At 53.6% G+C, this 17,465-nt stretch overlaps 1 protein-coding gene across 2 annotated transcripts; it reads right to left on the reverse strand.

Moving 5' to 3' along the window:
* Nucleotides 1–968: 968 nt before the first annotated feature.
* On the reverse strand, nucleotides 969–13,639 carry SPATC1L (spermatogenesis and centriole associated 1 like). 2 transcript variants are annotated; one of them, XM_087861362.1, is made up of 5 exons: nucleotides 13,423–13,624; nucleotides 8,503–8,858; nucleotides 4,641–4,654; nucleotides 1,798–2,014; nucleotides 969–1,295 (listed from the first exon to the last, which is right to left on the reverse strand). In XM_087861362.1, the coding sequence occupies exons 1-5, from the start codon at nucleotides 13,622–13,624 to the stop codon at nucleotides 969–971; spliced, it is 1,116 nt and encodes a 371-aa protein (XP_087717488.1). The 2 variants fall into 2 exon arrangements, with proteins under 2 accessions (XP_087717488.1, XP_045632859.1); XM_045776903.2 differs by lacking the exon at nucleotides 4,641–4,654 and having other exon boundaries at nucleotides 1,798–1,949; nucleotides 8,508–8,858; nucleotides 13,423–13,639.
* Between the last annotated feature and the right edge of the window lie 3,826 nt (nucleotides 13,640–17,465).

Genomic DNA, 17,465 nt, shown 5'->3' on the forward strand with positions numbered 1-17,465 from the left:
TCCAGCATGTCATCTGAACCACCCTGTTCTTCGGTGCCTTCTCTGGCTGCCCAAGCTGACAAAAGAGTGCCGGGGCCTCTGGGATACATGAGGCTATGAGGACCAAGGCACAGGTTGCCCCAGCTGCAGTTGGTCCCGACACCCCAGTACTTTCATCCTTACACCCACAGCAGAGAAGTGACCAGAGACCCTCCATTCACAGCCAAGGCCCGGGAAGGTGCCAGCACCAGGCCCTTGTCCAGACTGTGGGCCCAGGAGGTCAGCTGTCCTCAAGACCTCAGGAGAGACAGGGACCTGATGGCTCCACTGGGGTGAGGGGTGGGGGCGCATCAAATCACCTCCCAGATAAAGATTCTCCCGCAATCCACACAGCGGCATGGGCCCTCCTCTCTGCCCAACGTGCTGCCCTCACAGTCTTGAAATTCCCGCTTTGGAACAAGGGACCTGTGTTTTCATTCTGCACGGGGCTCTGCAGATTCTAGCTGTCCTGCCGCCCCCGAATCCTTGCCCCAGGCTCTGCGTTTGGGGAAACCAGCTGCCGGCCCCTTCCGGGGAGGAGACTGAGACCTCCCGTGGGAGGTCCGAGGGCTGGAGGGTCCGGGAGCCCAGCCTGAGCCACAGCCCCTCCCCTCGAGGCTCTGTCCAGGCTTCATTCCACAAACACCGGCGGGCACCTGGTGCGGTGCTCTCCATGCCCTCAAAGAGCCAACGGTAAAGGTACACAGGTAAACAGATTATTTTAATAAAGTGCGACAGTGCCGCGCGGGTGTGGGCGGCGGGCGGGCTGGGCGCCTGGGGTGCGCGGCCCGGGCCGAGAGAGGCGCCTGCTCCGGCGCCTGCGGCCCTGGGCGCTCCGTGGGCGGACGCGGCCCTTCCCCCGGCCCGAGGGGACACCAGGAGGCACGCGGCCCCCGGGTTTGGAACAAACACGTTTATTGCAGGAAAGGCGTGGCGGCGCCGGGGCGGGCTCACCAGGAGAAGAGCGGCTTGTGGTCCTCCTTGGACAGCTCGCACAGACAGGTGAGCAGCAGCAGCGAGTCGCCCAGGAACTTGGGGGGCACCACGTCGATGACCAGCTTGCGCAGCGCGGCCGGGCTGCTGTGCAGCGGGTTGGCGCGCAGGTCGGGCCGCTGCTTCAGGATGCCGTAGGTGTTGATGAGGAACTCGCTGAACACCGGGTGCACGTCGCGGTTGTAGCCCAGCCTCTCCAGGCGCGCCGTGAGCGTCAGGTAGCGGTGCGTCAGCTCGCGCAGCTTCTTCTCGTCCACCGAGCCGTCCAGGGACTTGATGGACGTCTGGGGGCACAGCGACCAGGTTTCCGTGAAGGAGGCTGTGGACGCGGGAGGCGCCCCAGAGCCGAGCCCGAGCCCAGCAGAGCGCAGGCTCCCAGGTGCCCCCCAGCAGACGGGGTCGGCCGGAGCGGGAGCTGCACCCCTAGCGCGGAGGCCGCAAGGCGCGGTGAGCCGTGGGCCCGGGACCCGCGGCTGGGACTGTCCCAGGCCACAGAACGCTGGGTGCCAGCAGAGATGCTCACGGCAGCGGCTCATCGCGCCCTGTCATGCGTGGGCCTCGACAGTCCTCAGCCGCCCACAGGCCTACAGCTGTGTGGGCACCACAGGGGAGGGGGCGGCAAAGGGACGTTTCCCCCAGGGCAGCAAGGGGGATCCTGCGCAAGGGAGGGGACCTGGAGGCAATGAGAGGACCCAGGACAGGGAGGGCTGCCAGGGCAGTGACGGGCCCCCCACAGCAGGGAGGGGCTATGGGGCAGGGAGGGGACCCCGGGGTGTCAAGGTGCACCTGCTTGATCTTCTCAGGGATGTTGGACACGGTGAAGCCGTACAGCCGGGTCACCCCCGGGAAGACATAGGCCAGGATGCGCCGGTCCAGCTGGAAGGCGATCTCCCCGACTATGCGCCCATCCTTCTCAGCGCTGGAGAAGCTCTGAATCTCTGTGAGGAGCGGAGGTAGTGAGACAGGCCAGGGGTCCCAGGACAGGACGGTCAGGGGGCCCCACCTCCCTCCTGCTGGTGCCCCAGGATCCATTTTAGGGAAAGGACCAACTTAAACACAGCCTCTGCAGGTTTGGGGTGCAGCTGCTGGGGCCCGGCTCCCCGAAGAGCCCTACGAAGCATGATGGAGCTGCAGGGTGCCCTCCCCCCATTGCTGCTTCCCCTACCCCCAATGGTGAGGATAAATACAAATGGAGAGGAAAACTGAGTTTTCTGTTGCCAAAAGGGAGAGAGACCTGTCCTCTTCTCCCTCTTAGAGCAACCTCAGTAACATGATCCTAAGTCCTCTCTCTCTGCCCCTTTGAGATGGACAGAAATGTCTTTAAAAGCTTGTTTTTTACAGCCCAGGACTGTCTGTCTTGTCCCCCCAGCACCAGGGGCATCTGCCCAGACACCTGGGTCAAGGGTGACCCGTGCTTATCACAGAGGCCCCAGCCCTCCGACCAGGTGCGTTCGGGGTGGGCCAGACGTGTCCCCTACCCTCCTGCGGGCACGTGTGTAACCCACGTCACGTGTTCAGGCTGCCTGTGCGTCGCAGGCTGGTTTCATGTGTACTTGATGATAAAACTCTTCCCTACGTTTGTGGAGAGGATTGCTGGGTTGGCAGGAGATCCTGTTTGTAATTATCTCCCTGATGTTAACAGGCACCTGACGTCACCCACCCTTGTCTCCAAAACCTGCTTCCCAACCTGCCCCTCCACGGCAGCCTCTGTGTATTAAACCCTCCGAACTGTGTGCTCTCCGAAAAACACCCAGGCAATGCGCCTGACGGTGAGGGACCCCACATGAGCAGAGCCTCTGCCCCAGAGACCCTCCATCCGACGGGGCCCCCGGCTCCTGCTACCTCTGCATTCTGCTCTTCGATCCCCACCGGAGACGATAACACACCCACTTGCACAGCCTTTCCTGAAGCCTCCATGCTTTTCCAAGCCTCAGCACAATGCACACCCTCCAGGGCGTGGACTGGGTGCAAGCCTGGGGGGTCCAGCCGGTGGGCAGGCCGTGCATGCAGGGGCTGGGTGACCCAAGACGCAGGACACCCACAGCAGCCCCGGAGCAGCCCCTGCACGGCCGTCTGTGCCGTGAATGCTGCGGGGCTCCAGGACCGACTGTGCCTGTGGCCGTGGGCAGGTGTTTGCCCTCCCTGGCCCCATCCTGTGACTGGGTCCACCTAACCGCTCGTCCCAGAAGGCTGCCCAGTCACTCACACCACAGGAGCAGGGGGCCCCTCCCAGCGCATAACAGCCCATCAACCCGGGTTCTCAGCTCCTTTCAGGGCAGGCCGCTGACAGAGGCCCCCGGATAGCCATGGACAATAGGCCTGGGGGCGCTGTGCTTTCGATCCCTCAGCCACGCACCGCAGCCACTGAGCGGGGAGTGCCCACGGACAAGGCCCAGGGGAGGTGGCTCTGCAGGTGCAGATGGGGAGCGGGGGGGGGGGGGCACAAGGGTGTGGATGCCCCAGGCAGAGGGCCCCGCCTGAGCCACGCGGCCAGAGCCACACGCTCCCCCACAGAACCCCATGAGGGCCTTGGAGCTGGGGGGCCCTGAGGCTGAAGGGTCACAGCGCGGGGGAAGCCGGATATGAGCGGAGGCCGGGCAGGTTTCTGAGGGCTGAGGAGAAGCACTGGTATGAAATGCTGGGGCCACGGGGCCACGGAGGGTAGTCACTCAGGCAGCTGGAGCCGTAGGACTGGCCGTGGCTCCCATCACAGCCTTGGACCTCACTTCAAATAATGCACATACTATAAAATTCACTCTCTTCAAGTATGCAATTCAGATGTTTTTCTATATTCACAGAGTTGTACAGCTGTCAGCACAACCAAATTCCGAAACGAAACAAAACCCTGTACCCGCTAGCGGTCACACGACGCTCTTCCACGGACCCTGCAAGCACCAACTTCCTGTCCCTGGTTGCAGCTATGCTGGACATTTCCTACCCACGTCGTCATGCAGCCGTTCCCGAGGTCCGTCCACACTGCCGCTGGGTCAGCACTGCGTTCCTGTCTATGCTGAGTGACACCCCACTGTGTGGGGGGACCACGTTCTGTTTATCCCTTTGTCCGCTGACAGGCTTGGGGCTATTATGAATAATGCCGCTACGAACATTCATATAAAAATCTTTGTGTGGTCAGATGTTCTCAGTGCCTTTAGATACATACCTAGGAGGGGAAGTGGTGGGACACACGGTAATTCTATGTTTAATTTTTGATGAAATGCCAAACTGTTTCCACGGCGACAACGTATATGCGTTCCAATGTCTCCACACCTCATCAATGCCGTGTTTGTCTCTCGTTCTTATGACAGTCATCCTGGGGGCATGCAGCGGTGTCTCATTGTGATGTCATCAGCGGTTTGCTGGTGACCGATGATACTGAGCATCTTTGCATGTGCTGATTCTCCATTTGTAGGTCTTCTCCGGAAACGTTCCTTTGAATTCTTTGCCCATTTTTAATTGGTTTGTCTTTTTACTGTTGAGTTGTGGAGAGTCCTTATATATCCTGGATACTAGTCCCTTATCATCTGATTGACAAATATTTTCTCCCACTCTGTGGGTTGAATTCACTTTCTTGAAATGTGTTCCTTTGAAATACCTAAGTTTTTACGTTTGATAAAGCCCAGAGTATACACTTTTCTTTTTGTTGCTCATGCTTTTGGTGTCACGTCTCAAAACCTCTTGCCAAATCCAAGTCGTATGTTTTATCTCTGTGTTTTCCTCTAAGAGTTTTATGGCATTAGCTCTTTCAGATTTTTTAAGTCTTTGATACATTTTGAGTTAATTTTCATTTGTAGTGTGAGGGCCACCTTCGTTCTTGTGCATGTGTTTGTCCACTTGTCCCAGAACCATTTGTTGCAAAGACTATTCTCTGATTGAATTGTCTTGGTGCCCTTGTTGCATATTAAACCTGTAAATGCTTGGGCTTATTTCTGGACTCAGTTCTACTCCACTGATCTCTGTGCGTCTGTCTTTAAGACTAACACACTGTCTGCATTCCTGTAGCTTTATAGTAAGTTTCAGACCTGGAAAGTGTGAGTCCTCCAATTTTGCTCTCCTTTCTCAAGATTGTTTTGCCTCCTCTGGGTCCCTTACACTTCCATCTGAATTTCAGGATGAGTTTGTCAATTTCTACAAGGAGGCCAGCTGGGGTTTTGACAGGGATTTGGGTAGGATTTGCAGATCAGTTTGGAGAGTGCTGCCATCTTAACGATATGAAGCCTTCTGGACCATGAACACGAGATGGTTTTCCACTTATTCAGGTCCTCTGCACTTTCTTTCAGCACTGCATTGTAGTTTCAGTGTGCTCCTTCCCTCATCACTTTGCAAAGCTGCCGAAGCTACCCCGGCGTTAGGGCTGAGAGCCAGACTGACTGCACAGCAACGCATCAGAGCACATGAGGGGCACAGAGGCGCAGGGTGCAAACTCCCTTCTGTATTAGTACACGTCTCACACCAGGAATCAGCCTCTCTTCCCACCCCTGTCCTTAAAGCATAAATTAGATGGAAGAAGTGATATACACCTGAGATGTTCTAGAAATCAATTCTAGTCCAACCTGGGCCTTCCAAGATCCGGCCAAAATCTATTCTTCAAAAAAAAGTCAATAAAATTGACAAACCTCTAGCCAGACATGTTAGGGGAAAAGAGAAAGAAGACGAACACTACCACTGTCAGAAATTGGAGGTGCTATCACCGCAGATGCTACAGACGATAACAGGATAATACTGGAACTTTAGGGACAATTTTATACTGATGAATTTGATGAGATAGATGAAATGGACCAATTCCTTAAGAAAACATGAAAGTGCGCTATTGTGAGTGAACTGCCAAAGCTCCCTCAAGAAGAAAGAGATCATTTGAATAGCTGTATATCAACTAAGGAAAATAAATTTGCAGCAGGGGAAACATTCCTACAAAGAAAATTAAAGACCCAGGTGGTTTCAGTGGTGAGTTTTACCAAATATCTGAAGAGTAAATAATATCAATTCTATATAAACTCTTCTAGATAATTAAAAAGGATGGAGCACTTTCCACCTCATTCATGGAAGTCAACATTAACCTGGTACCAAAACCAGAAAATGACATTAAACAACAACAACAACAACAACTACAGCCCAATATCCCTCACAGACAGCAAAAATTCTCAACAAAAGTTTAGGAAATTAAGTCCAACAATACAAAAAAGTATAATACGTGATGACCAAGTAGGGTTTATCTCAGGAATGCAAGGTTGGTTTATAATTCAAAAATCAGTCAACATGGGGTGCCTGGCCGGCTCAGTCAATAGAGTCATTATAAGTCTCAGGAAACTGAGAATTAAAGACAGCTTCCTCGACCTGATAAAGGGTATCTACAGAGACCTGAGCTAACGTCGTACTTACCAGTGACAGACTGAATGCTTTCCTCCTAAATTAGGAAGAGACAAAAATGTCCACTGTCACCATTTCTATCCAACACGTGCTAGAGGTTCTAGCCAATGCAATAAGAAAAAAATAAAAGGAATACAAGCTAGAAATGGAAAAATAAATTTGTCTACATTCGCAAATGACACAATCCTATATCCTAAGGAATCCACAAAAAGCTATTGGAACAAATAAATGAGCTCAGTCAGGTTGCAAGACACAAGGTCATATTTTGTCAGGGTTCTCCAGAGAAACAGAAACAGAACCAATAGGGTGTGTGCATGTGTGTGTGGCGGGGGGTAAGGAATCAGCTCACGTGATTATAGAGACTAACAAGTCTCAAGATCCGCAAGGTGAGTCAGTAAGTAGAGACCTGGAGGGACAGAAAATGTTGCTCTAGCCTAACTTTGAAGGTCTGAGAACCGAGAGAACCAACGGTGTGATTTCAGTCCAGAGTACTGCAGGCTTGGGACTCAAGAAGAAGGGATGTTTCAGGTCAAGTCCAAAGACAGTCAGACAGGAGGAATTCTCTCCTCCTCAGGGTAGGATTAGCCCTTTTGTCCTATTTAGGCCTTCAGCTGATTAGATGAGGCCCACCCACACTGGGAGGGCAATGCGCTTATTCAGTCTATTGATTTAAATGTTAAACTCACCCAAAATGCTTTCACAGAAACACCCAGAATGTTTGACTAAATATCTGGTACTTCATGGGCCAGTCAAGTTGACAAATAAAATTAAGCATCACAGGAATAAACACAAGAATCAATTGTATTACTGTATACTAAAAATGAATAATCAGAAATCAATAATGACAAAGGGATACTACTTCTTGTAGCATCAAAAATGTGAAAATATGGAGGGGTCACTTTAACAAAAATGGGCAAGACCTTGACTTAGGAAACTATAAACATTGTTGAAAGACATTTTTAAACAACTACACAAACAGAGAGACATACAGTATTCATGGATGCAAAGGTTCAATATTGTTCAGGCGTCATTTCCCTGAGAACCGACCTAATCAATCTGTAGATACAGGGCAATCCCAAACTCCCAGGAGATTTTTTGTAAAAACAGACAAGTTGAGGGGCACTGGGGTGGCTCAGTCAGGTGGGCATCCGACTCTTGATTTTGACTCAGGTCTGATGTCAGGGGGTGGGATCAAGCCCCACATTGGCCTCCATGCTCAGTGGGGAGTCTGCTTGAGTGTCTCTCTCCCTCTCACTCTGCCCCTCCCCACCTCTCAAATAAATAAATAAATATTTAAAAAAAAACAAACAGATAAGATGATTCTAAAATTCATTTGAAAATGCAAAGGACCTACAATAGCCAGAACAACTTTGAAAAAGGAGCAAAGTTGAAAAATGTATACCATCTGAGTAAGAGTCTTACTTTAAAGCTACAGTAATCGAGACAGTATGTATTGGAATCCACACAGACAGATAAACAGAATCGCATGGAGGATCCAGAAATACACTCATACATACGTGGACAAAAGCGTCAAGGCAAGTCAATGGAGAAAAAATCATCTTTCTCAACACTGGTGCTGGAAGAAGTAGCCGTGTAATGCGAATCTCTTACCACGTACAAGAACTGACCTGAAATTGGTCAGAAACCTAAATGTAAAACCGAAACCCATAAAACTTCTAGAACACCACGCAGGAGAGAATCTTTGAGACTCACCTTCAGTGTGACAAAGATTTCTTAAATAGGGCACAAAAAGCGTGAACTATACAAAAAAAAAAATCAATAAACCAGACTTCATCGAATGAAACAGTTTTGCTCTTTAAAGAACAGTTATGCAGAAGGAAAACCCACAGATTGGGGGACTGCATTTGCGAACCATATGCCCAGAAAAGGACTTGTGTGCAGAGTATATGAAGAACTCTGACAACTGCATCATAAGGTAAGCAACTCAGTTTTTCTTAATAGGCAAAAAATTTTAACAGAAGCAGCCTCAGGCCCTGGCCTCCCAGCCATATTCTGCACCTCTGCTGGAATACGGAGAAGCTTTGGCCAGCTGGCCACCAGCCCACCCTCCCCAGCTGCCCGCCACCACACCCCGGTGCCCACCCTGGTGCCCACCCCTTGCTAGGCCATACCGTTAAGGTAGTAGCTCCTCCTGGTCCTGTCCCCAGAGGGCAGGCTGCTCTCCGAGAAGCACACTTTCTTGGGCCGGACCATCTCCCTGGGCTCCAGCAGGGTCTTGTCCGCCAGCGGGTCCTGCAAGGGGCTCAGGAGTGGGGACAGCTTCCTGTCAGTGCCTCGAGGTGCACGCAGCTCTGGGGGACTGAGGAAAGCCTTGAAGGGCACCTGGGTGGAGGTCGCACAGCCAGGGGAGGCGTCGTCCTCACTGGAGATGGGGGCGTGCAAGCACAGCAGGTCCTCCAGGGAGGACGTCTGCAGCTGGGAGGGTGCGTCGGGGGCACTGGAGAACCTTCCAAAGTCTGCAACTGGGATGGGGAGGGAGGGAAGTCAGGCTGTGTTCCTGAAACATCCCTAAGGAGGGAGACAATACTGGAGAACACCCGCATCCCAGCCTCAGGCTGTGACACCCCACCCCCTGCTTCAGAGCCCTCGTCCTCCCTCTGGAGGGTGCCCACCCCATCCAAGGAAGCCCCCAGCCGCAAGCTCACGGGCAAGGCGAGTGTGCACGCCTCCAGGCGCTTCCTACCGGCCCGTGAGTCCACACACAGTACAGAGCCACCTGTATACGCTTTTAAGTTTTTACATAAATGGTACCACCCTATCCATGTTTTATTCCGCCACATACCTCTTAGCTGCAGCCTTGTCTTTTTTGGAAATTTATCCATGCTGAGTTGTCGGGCAGCTTACCTGACACATGCAACCATTTCCTGGCACATGCGTGATGCGCACACACACACACACACACACACACACACAGCAATTTTCATGTCCGTTGCTCTGCTGACAGACATGAGCAAAATCCCTGGTTTCCTTGAGAAAGCAAAGCTATAATCGGCACCCCTTGCTGCGCCCCCTTGCTCACAGTGAGCACCCTCCACCGTCTACACTGGGCAGAGCCGTGTGCCTGCCTAACTTTCTCCGTGTTCTGCAGTAGCGGGACGTAGAACATTCCAGCAGCTTCGCCGGTCCTAGGTAAGCACAGACCAGGCTGACGGCATCACGTGGCTTTTCCCTAATCCCCAGTGACACTGAACGGCTTGTCACGAGCTCGTTACCCTCAGGTTTTCCTTAGGGGAATTATCTTTGCCTTTTCTCTGCTCATTTTTGGCTTTTTTGGGGGGGGGTTGGTGAGTAGTCTGTAAAATTATTTGTAGCAGCTTTTTGTCTCCAGCGTACTAATCCCTTGTTGATGAAAAGTGTTGTAAATGTCTTCTTCCATTTGGGGACCTTGTCTATATTTTAATCTCTTTAATACTGACTTGTCATGCAGAATTTTAAAAATTGTAACGTGATCAACTTTAACTTACTGAATCTTTTTGTGATTTATAAAATCCTTTTCTACTCCCATATGACAAACTTGTTCTCCTAGCAATAAGGCAAATACATGCTTGAAAAATAGTGTTTCTTAAGAGCCATAATGAAAAATTGTAGGGGCCCCTGGCTGGCTCAGCTGGAGGAGGGTGCAACTCTTGATCTCGGGGTTGTTGGGGTAGAGATTACGTAAATAAATACAACCTGAAAAAGGAAATTGTACCCTGAAATGTAGCTCCCCAGGAAAAACAAATCTACCTCCAGCAATGTTTTCCCGGAAAAAAGCGTTCGAAAAAAGAACAGCCGTGAGGATGTGTCTTGCCTTCTGTCTGCCCACTTGGCCAAAACGGCCATTCCCGTGGGTCTGCTTAGGGGCCTCACAAGGTCGTGAGCAGCCCAGAAACGGCCCACGGAGCACCCCTCCAGAGCTCACCAAGAATGAGACATGACAACACCTCTGCTTGCCCCAGAGCTCGGGACTCAGACCTGCTGGGGGCGGGCGGCCTCCCCGCAGAGGCGAAGGGCTGCTCGGCCTTCCCCGGGGCCTGTTCTAAAGGGACTTCTGTTGTGCTCGGCCGGGTGTGGGCTTTGTTTCTGTTCCTGCTTAGGGAGTTGTGATTCCCTCACAAGCCTTCAATAAAGCTGTGTTAATATGAAAACACAAAAATGTTTAGTCTTGAGTCAAGTCCAAAAAGTAGGCGTCTCTGCAGGCTCCATTTCAATGAAACTGTAAATAAGTATCAAGCACCGGCACAGAACCCGCTTCCCAGAAGTAAAAGCCCCCAGGTAACGACCACATCAAGGAAGGGATGAAAAAACGGTTATCGAGAAATAATGAAAATCAAAACAGTACGTACTAAGACATCGGTGCTTTTAAACCTGTATTTGGGTTGAAATTAGTCATTTAAATGCTTTCATTCCTTTTTAAAAATCATCAAAAAGTTAAACATTCAGATCAAGACATGAAGAGGAGCTCCTAAGAAACAGAAAACCTAGCAACAGCAGAAAGGACCGCAGGAAGCAGGTCCACGAAACGTCAGCAAGACCGCAAAGCTGCAGACAGCGACTCGGGAAACAACACCGAGAGGTGGAACTGGGAACGAGAAAAGCACCATCGGAAAGCCCAGGACGAGAGAGCCGTCACTGCAGCGTCTCCAACATTGCGGCCACGGGAGAGCTCTCGCAGGAGGGTGTTTTTAAATGACCCAATAAAAGGTCTAAATGCACCAATACGTAAAGAGGAGAAATCTAGAAGTTACAAAACCATTATGCTCCGCGGGCGCGGGCCTGCAGGGGGGACAGTAAGGTCTTTCAGGTTCCAGATGATTCTTAATCCCTACGCCGCAGGAACAAGTTTGCAACACCGAAAAAAATTAAAACATGCTTGATCGAGGTTATAAACTGGTCACAACTCTGACGTCAAAACCCCACACAGCAAACCCACAGACGGGAAACTAAAGCCCAGACTCACGTAGGAGCAGAGTCCTGAGGTCCTGAGCAAAGCGCCGGGCCGCGAGGCCTCCGGATAGAGCAGGCTGGGGGCTGCAGCCAAGGGCGCCCCACCACGGCCGGACCGGGGTCACAGAGACTGAACACAACAAGCTCGTTCTCAATTTTTCTTGTTCTTTAGAAAGGACTAGAAGGGTCCTCCCAGTGCCAGCCTGCTGCCGCACCCCCGCCCCCAGGCCCACCCGCTGGCCACCGATGCCAGGGTTCTGAGAGTTCCGAGGGCAAAGACAAAGGCAAAATTAACAAGTACACACACCGCTGATACCCTTTAAAATGGTCCTGGGTGCACAGTGCGGTTGTAGACTCAGAACAGAACCAAAAAGCTTCGCAGCGTGCGGGCGGCCGAGGACGCGGCTGGTGTGGGAGCCCGGGCACCCTCCCCTGGACCGCGGCTGCGTGCGGCCCTGGGGTCGCGAAGGTGCCGCTGGCCGGACGGGTGCAGAGGCCGCAGCGGCTTCTAGCTCGACAGTTCACCAGCACCAAGGGTTTCCGGCCCCGACCCCCGCGGCAGGCCTGCCCTGCCCCGGCCGCCGTGATGGGGAGCCGTGGGGGCCATCGACGTGCACAACAGCTCAACCCTGCTCAGGGAAACCCGAACGGTCCCCGGACAGGCACATGTCAGAGAGAAACCCAGGGAAACGTCGACGGTGGCTGCCTGCGGGAACGGGGCCAGGAGCTGGGGCCCGGCCCGTGTGTCACAGCCTCCCGGGGTGTCGGTAAGTTTGCCACAGGCACATGTTGAATACAGAAAACGGGCTTTTCAAGCACATGGCGCTTCGAAGGCAGACGCTAAGCACTGTGAGAAACACGAGCTGCTGGGGGCGCCCCTTGTGTTCACGAACTCCTACAGTGCGAGAGTAGTGCCAAACTCCGGTCCGCAAAGAAGGCTGAGGGTCAGGGCCAGGCCTCGAGGCAGCATCCCAGAGCCCCGGGCACGGGGGTGGCCCTGACTGGAGTGGAGCTGGCCCCTCTCGGAGGACGGCCGGGGCCTCGCTGACCTTGGCCCAGGCTCTGCAGCAGGGGCTCCAGGCCTCTCTGCGCAAGGCTTCGGCCTCAGGCTGGCCAGGGACTGGAGCTCCTGCTGAGACTGGTGTCCTGCAAGGTCTGGGCTTGCTGGGGGTGACGCACAGGCAAGAGCGCTGGCTGCCATCCCAGGGACTCCGCCCCGACTTGGGCCGTGACCAGGGTCCCCCTCGGAGCTGTCTGGCTTGAGTGAGAGTCTCACCTCTACAGACCAGGCGCCGGAGGGAGGGAGGCGGGGGAGGGCCCCGGGTCTTCTGCCACTGCTGACGCGGGGTGGCTCCGAGCCCTTGCAGGAGGCCCCAGCCTGGCCTGATTTTCGGGACAAAGGACGACGGAGCCACACTGGGTTTGTGACTCTTGGTTGCAGTCAGAGTGCCAATAAGGCTTGGGGACAAGTGCCTTTTGCAGCCACCGCACAAGGGCATCCCTGGTGGCCCAAAAAGGCAGCACTGACATCCCATCGTGGGATGTCACACAGGGGACAAGTCCCTGTGCGGCCAGACCGTCCTCAGCAAGCTTCTGGTGACAGGCGTGTGCCCTGGCTGCTGGTGGGAGCTCAGGACTGGTGGGAACTAGGGGTTTCTCCAGCTGCCCCTTTGGGCATCTTTGTCCTCTTCCCACCATCCCCCCCAACCACCTCCCCCCACTCCCACTGCCCTCTGCTTGTCCCGAGCTCCCTCTTCAAGGTCCGCCTTGAGGCTGAAGGAGTCCAGGTGCCAGGAAGGACCCGGGGCTTTGCACCCATGAGCTCCGTGCGGGGGGCTGGTGGGTCGCAGCCACTGATGTGGGGGCTACCCCCACCCCATTTGCTAGCTGGGACTTAGTGGCCCAGAGAGAAGGGCCTTACCTGAGGACACACAGCAGAATGGGGAACCGGGTCTTGGTTTACTCAGACCTGAGGGAAGGAAGGGGACCCGAGACCACCGGCGTCAGCGAGCCAGGCCCTGCACACACACGGCGGCCTCGCCTCGGCCCCCGGGACCCCAGCAGCCAGCTGGCCCCTGCTGCCCAGGCCCGCGGCCTCACCTGCACTCCCGGGGGAGCAGTCCTCGGGGTAGGCGGGCACCTTGGTGAAGAGGAGGTCCCGGCCCCCGAGGCCACAGCGCTCCTGGCAGCTCTCGCTGAGCAGACGCTTCAGCATCTGGTTCTCCTTCATGAGGCGCACCTGCTTCTTCAGGTCCGCGTTCTCGCTCATGAGCCGGTTCATCAGCGCGCTGCCCTCGGCCATGGCCACGTCTTCAGGTGCTCACGTGCGGGCCCGCGGCCCCATGGAGGTGGAGATCCAGAGCCCGCAGGCGCTCGAGAAGCAGCCCCAGGCCCCGGAGCTCCACGGCTGCCCGGCCTTCCGCAGCCTTGTGACGTCGCCCGCCCTTAAAGAGCCGGTCACCCCGCCAGCGCCGGACCCACCCACGCCACCCGCAGACCTCGCCTCCGGGGCCAGCGCCCACAGAGCGACACCCCCAGCCGAGGGTGAGGGCCGAGGAGGACACAGGGACAGGTGGGAGAAGTGGGGCCGGGGCTCGTGGGGAGGGCAGCCCCGCCCGAGACAGGAACGTTCCCGCACGTCCTGGCAGCAGCCAGAGCCCTGGGCTGAGGGGCGCGTCGGGCCGTCCACACCACGTGGCTTGTGCAGGCTTCAGGGGAACTGTGCCTTCACTCTGCGCGACTTGTGGCGTCCCTCCCCATGAGCCATCCGCCCTCCCACGGTTCTCGTGCGGCTCCCCACTCTATGGGGTCAGCAGGGACCCCAGAACCTGGGCCAGCGTCTGGTGGGCCACACGTATTAGGGTGCACCCCTGGAAAGCAGACTTAAGGAAGGAGGGGCAGTGGGGGCAGAGGGAGATGAGCTCTCGGGTGCCCCCAACAGCCCGCGGACCCCCTGGACTCCAGGCGGGCTCTGAGGGGCTGGCAGTTGGAGGCCGCCTGCTGACCACACTTCCCTTGGAAAGAAGGCTCCGGACTGTGAGCTCTGAGTGTCTGGAACACTGACCGTTACTGGACCTAACTGAAGACTCCCCTGATCAGGCCCGAGCGCCGCGAGGACCAATCACACGCACACCTGTGCTGAGTCCCGCCAGGGTGCGGATTTCAGCCCTCGGTTAGTGGGACCCCCGCAGAGCCCCCCCAACACCCGCCCTGCCAGCTAACCACTCAGCACTGTTTCCTGGCCCTGAAGTCCTGGGTCATGCTTCTCGGCAGCCGTGAGGCAACAGAGGGGTCATCTCCAGATCCTCTCGGGACGGGATAGAGTCCACTCAAGGAGCCGGTCCTCCATCCCCTTCAGCCCCGACACCACACGACATCCAGGGCGCTCGGGTGCAGGTGCCGTGGCTCCAGGAAGAGCAAAGCCATTATTTCCCCCGACCGCCAAGTTAGCATAAGGTTGCTTCAAGAAGAGAAAGCCTTGAGTCGGATTTTGTGGAAAAGAGGATTTCTGAGTCCCAAATGTACCTTATACAACCAGAGAAGGACCCAGCGTCTGGACCCACAGCCTCTCACGTCAGACAAGGACAGCGGAGACGTGGACGGTGCCTACTGAGCAAGGGTGTGCAGGAGCTCCCAGGACTCCCAGGGCAGATGCCTCCACCCCCAGACGAGAGCAAGGCCTTCCCTCCACTGGCCCCTCCCGTAGCATTCAAAACGCCACTTCCTGGGCGCCTGGGTGGCTCAGTCCTTAGGCGTCTGCCTTCGGCTCAGGGCGTGATCCCAGCGTTCCAGGATCGAGCCCCACATCAGGCTCCTCCGCTGGGAGCCTGCTTCTCCCTCTCCCACTCCCCCTGCTTGTGTTCCCTCTCTCGCTGGCTGTCTCTCTCTGTCAAATAAAAAATCTTAAAAAATAAAATAAAATACAATGAAATAAAACGCCACTTCCTACTACCCCTGAAAACCCCTCCGGACAGCATACCCCTCCAGCCGCTGGCCCCTCACCCTCTGCCGGTTTTCTGATCACGATGTGCCACCCTTCCATTGCTAAGTTCCACTTAATACCAGTCTGTTGAGTATTTTCTGTATGTGAGGGAAACTGATCCGAATGTCCTTTTCCTGTAATGCCCTGGTCTGGGTTTGCTATCAAGGTCCTGCCACTCTTCTAAAAGGAGTTGCAAAGTGTTCCCTCCTCCTCTGATGTCTGGGTATTTGTGTTAGGCTGTTACTTCTTTCTTCAATTTCTGGTAAAATTCACCAGGAAGCCATCTGAGCCTAGAGCTCTCTTCTGGAAAAGTTTTAAATTTCAAATTCAATTTCTAAAATAGATACAGGGCTATTTAAATTTCCCACTTCTTTGCACGACCACCTAGATGACAACTGTGTCTTTCAGGGAGTTTGTCCGAGTCTGTGCTGTGGCAAACTGGCAAGCAGCCCACGACTCTCCCTCCTCATACCTACTCTGTGCTCTCACACCGCCGAGGACAGACGGATACGGCCGAGGCAGAAAAGTGAGTGTGAACACAGAGTGGCAAGCACTAGCAGGTGTGTGCAGCAGGACGTAAGCGTCCACAAGCCGGGCAGTAGGGGCGAGGGGATGCAGAGAGGGGACGGGATGGCGAACTCAGGCTGACCACACCAGGTCAGCAGGCCCGGGGTGACCAGCTGGACAGCCGGCTTGTGTCTGCAGGACTTGTGGCCATGCACCTTTTCTATGCCCGCCAGTAGGTTTTCTTTCTTTCTTGATCAGACCAGAGGTTTGCTAATTTTCTCAAAGCATCAGCTTCTGGTTTCACTGATCTTCTCCATCATGCTTCCTACAGCATTTGACTTGTACTCTTTCCTCTGGTATTTCCTTCCTTCTGCTTTGGTTTTAGGTTTCTTAAGGGGGACACTTAGATCCCTGATTTGAAGACTCACTCACAGCATTGACATGGGAGCCTGCAACCATTTCTGTAAGTACCGCCTTCGCTACATCCCACAGACTCGTCATTTGTTTCGCTTAGCTGGAAATATTTTCTCTTGTACTTTCATTTTTGACCATTGGTTATTTAGAAGTATATTGCTTAGTTTCCAAATATTTGGGATTTTCTATCTCTTTTAGTTACTGATTTCTAATTTAATTCCATTGCGGTTACAGAATACACTCTCTGGCTTTACTCCTTTCAAATTTCTCGAGATTCATTTCCTGACCCGACATGTGGTCTAGTGAATGGTCTGTAAGCTCTTGAAAAGAATGAGGTGAAGTGTCCCGTAAATGCCCATTACTTCAAGCTGGCTCAACACTGTGTCTGCAGTTGCTGAGACAATGTTGAAATCTCCCACTTTGCTGCTTTATCGAATTCCCTCTCCAGCTACACATTTTGTTTCTCATATTCTGAAGCTGTTATTAGGCACATATACATTATTGTTATTAAATGCCTCTTTATTTCTAGTACTTACTTTTCCTAAAACCTACTTTGATATTAATATAGTACTTTTGCTTTCTTATGATTGTTTTTAATATCTATTTCTCTTTACTTGTACTTTTTTCCTGTCTGTGTTTCTACATTTAAAATTTCTCATGGACAACATAGCTGGGTCGTGCGTTTTCGTTCAGTGTGACGTCTCTGCCGTTTAACTGGAATGCTTAGCCCTTCACAGTCAGTAAAACTGTCTGAATGGTTGGTGCTTAGTCTTCTAGGCTACATAACAAAACAGCACACAGAGTGGCTGAAACAACAGAGATTTACCTTCTTTTAGTTCTGAAAGCTAATCAGTGCTTATTCTGTGTCTGTTGAGTTCCACAGAGCTGTGGGCTTATATATTTCATATCTGGGAAAATTTCAGCCGTTACTCAGATGTTTTTCTGCTTCCTTCCATCCCCATTTTGTAGGACTCCAATTATATGCATGTTAGACCACCCAAGATCACCCAAAATAGGTCACTGGCATGTGTTGTGTTTTGTCTTTTAAGTATTCTGGCCACCACAGGCTGTTTCAACATTCACCTGTTCCTGGATGGCCCAAGAGCAGCCCCCACTCCTCTACCCTCCCAAGAACCAGAGGGGGCATCAAAGACAGAGGGTGTCAAGCCCACTGCATCTCACACCCACGAAAGGCTGGCTGTGGGGCAGGTATCTGAGGCTGCCTAAAGCCAGGCAAACG

The sequence above is a fragment of the Ursus americanus genome, chromosome 4 (genome assembly GCF_024610735.1).
Source record: "Ursus americanus isolate L20-20 chromosome 4, mUrsAme1.1.p, whole genome shotgun sequence".
Lineage (NCBI taxonomy): Eukaryota > Metazoa > Chordata > Mammalia > Carnivora > Ursidae > Ursus > Ursus americanus.

Coding starts and splice junctions, on each gene's coding strand:
- SPATC1L (XM_087861362.1), bottom strand. CDS start 13,624: ATGGCCGAGGGCAGCGCGCTGATGAACCGGCTCATGAGCGAGAACGCG. Junction 8,859..13,422: donor CTGCTCCCCCGGGAGTGCAG/GTGAGGCCGCGG, acceptor TCCCCATCCCAG/TTGCAGACTTTGGAAGGTTC. Junction 1,296..1,797: donor TCCCTGAGAAGATCAAGCAG/GTGCACCTTGAC, acceptor CTGTGCCCCCAG/ACGTCCATCAAGTCCCTGGA.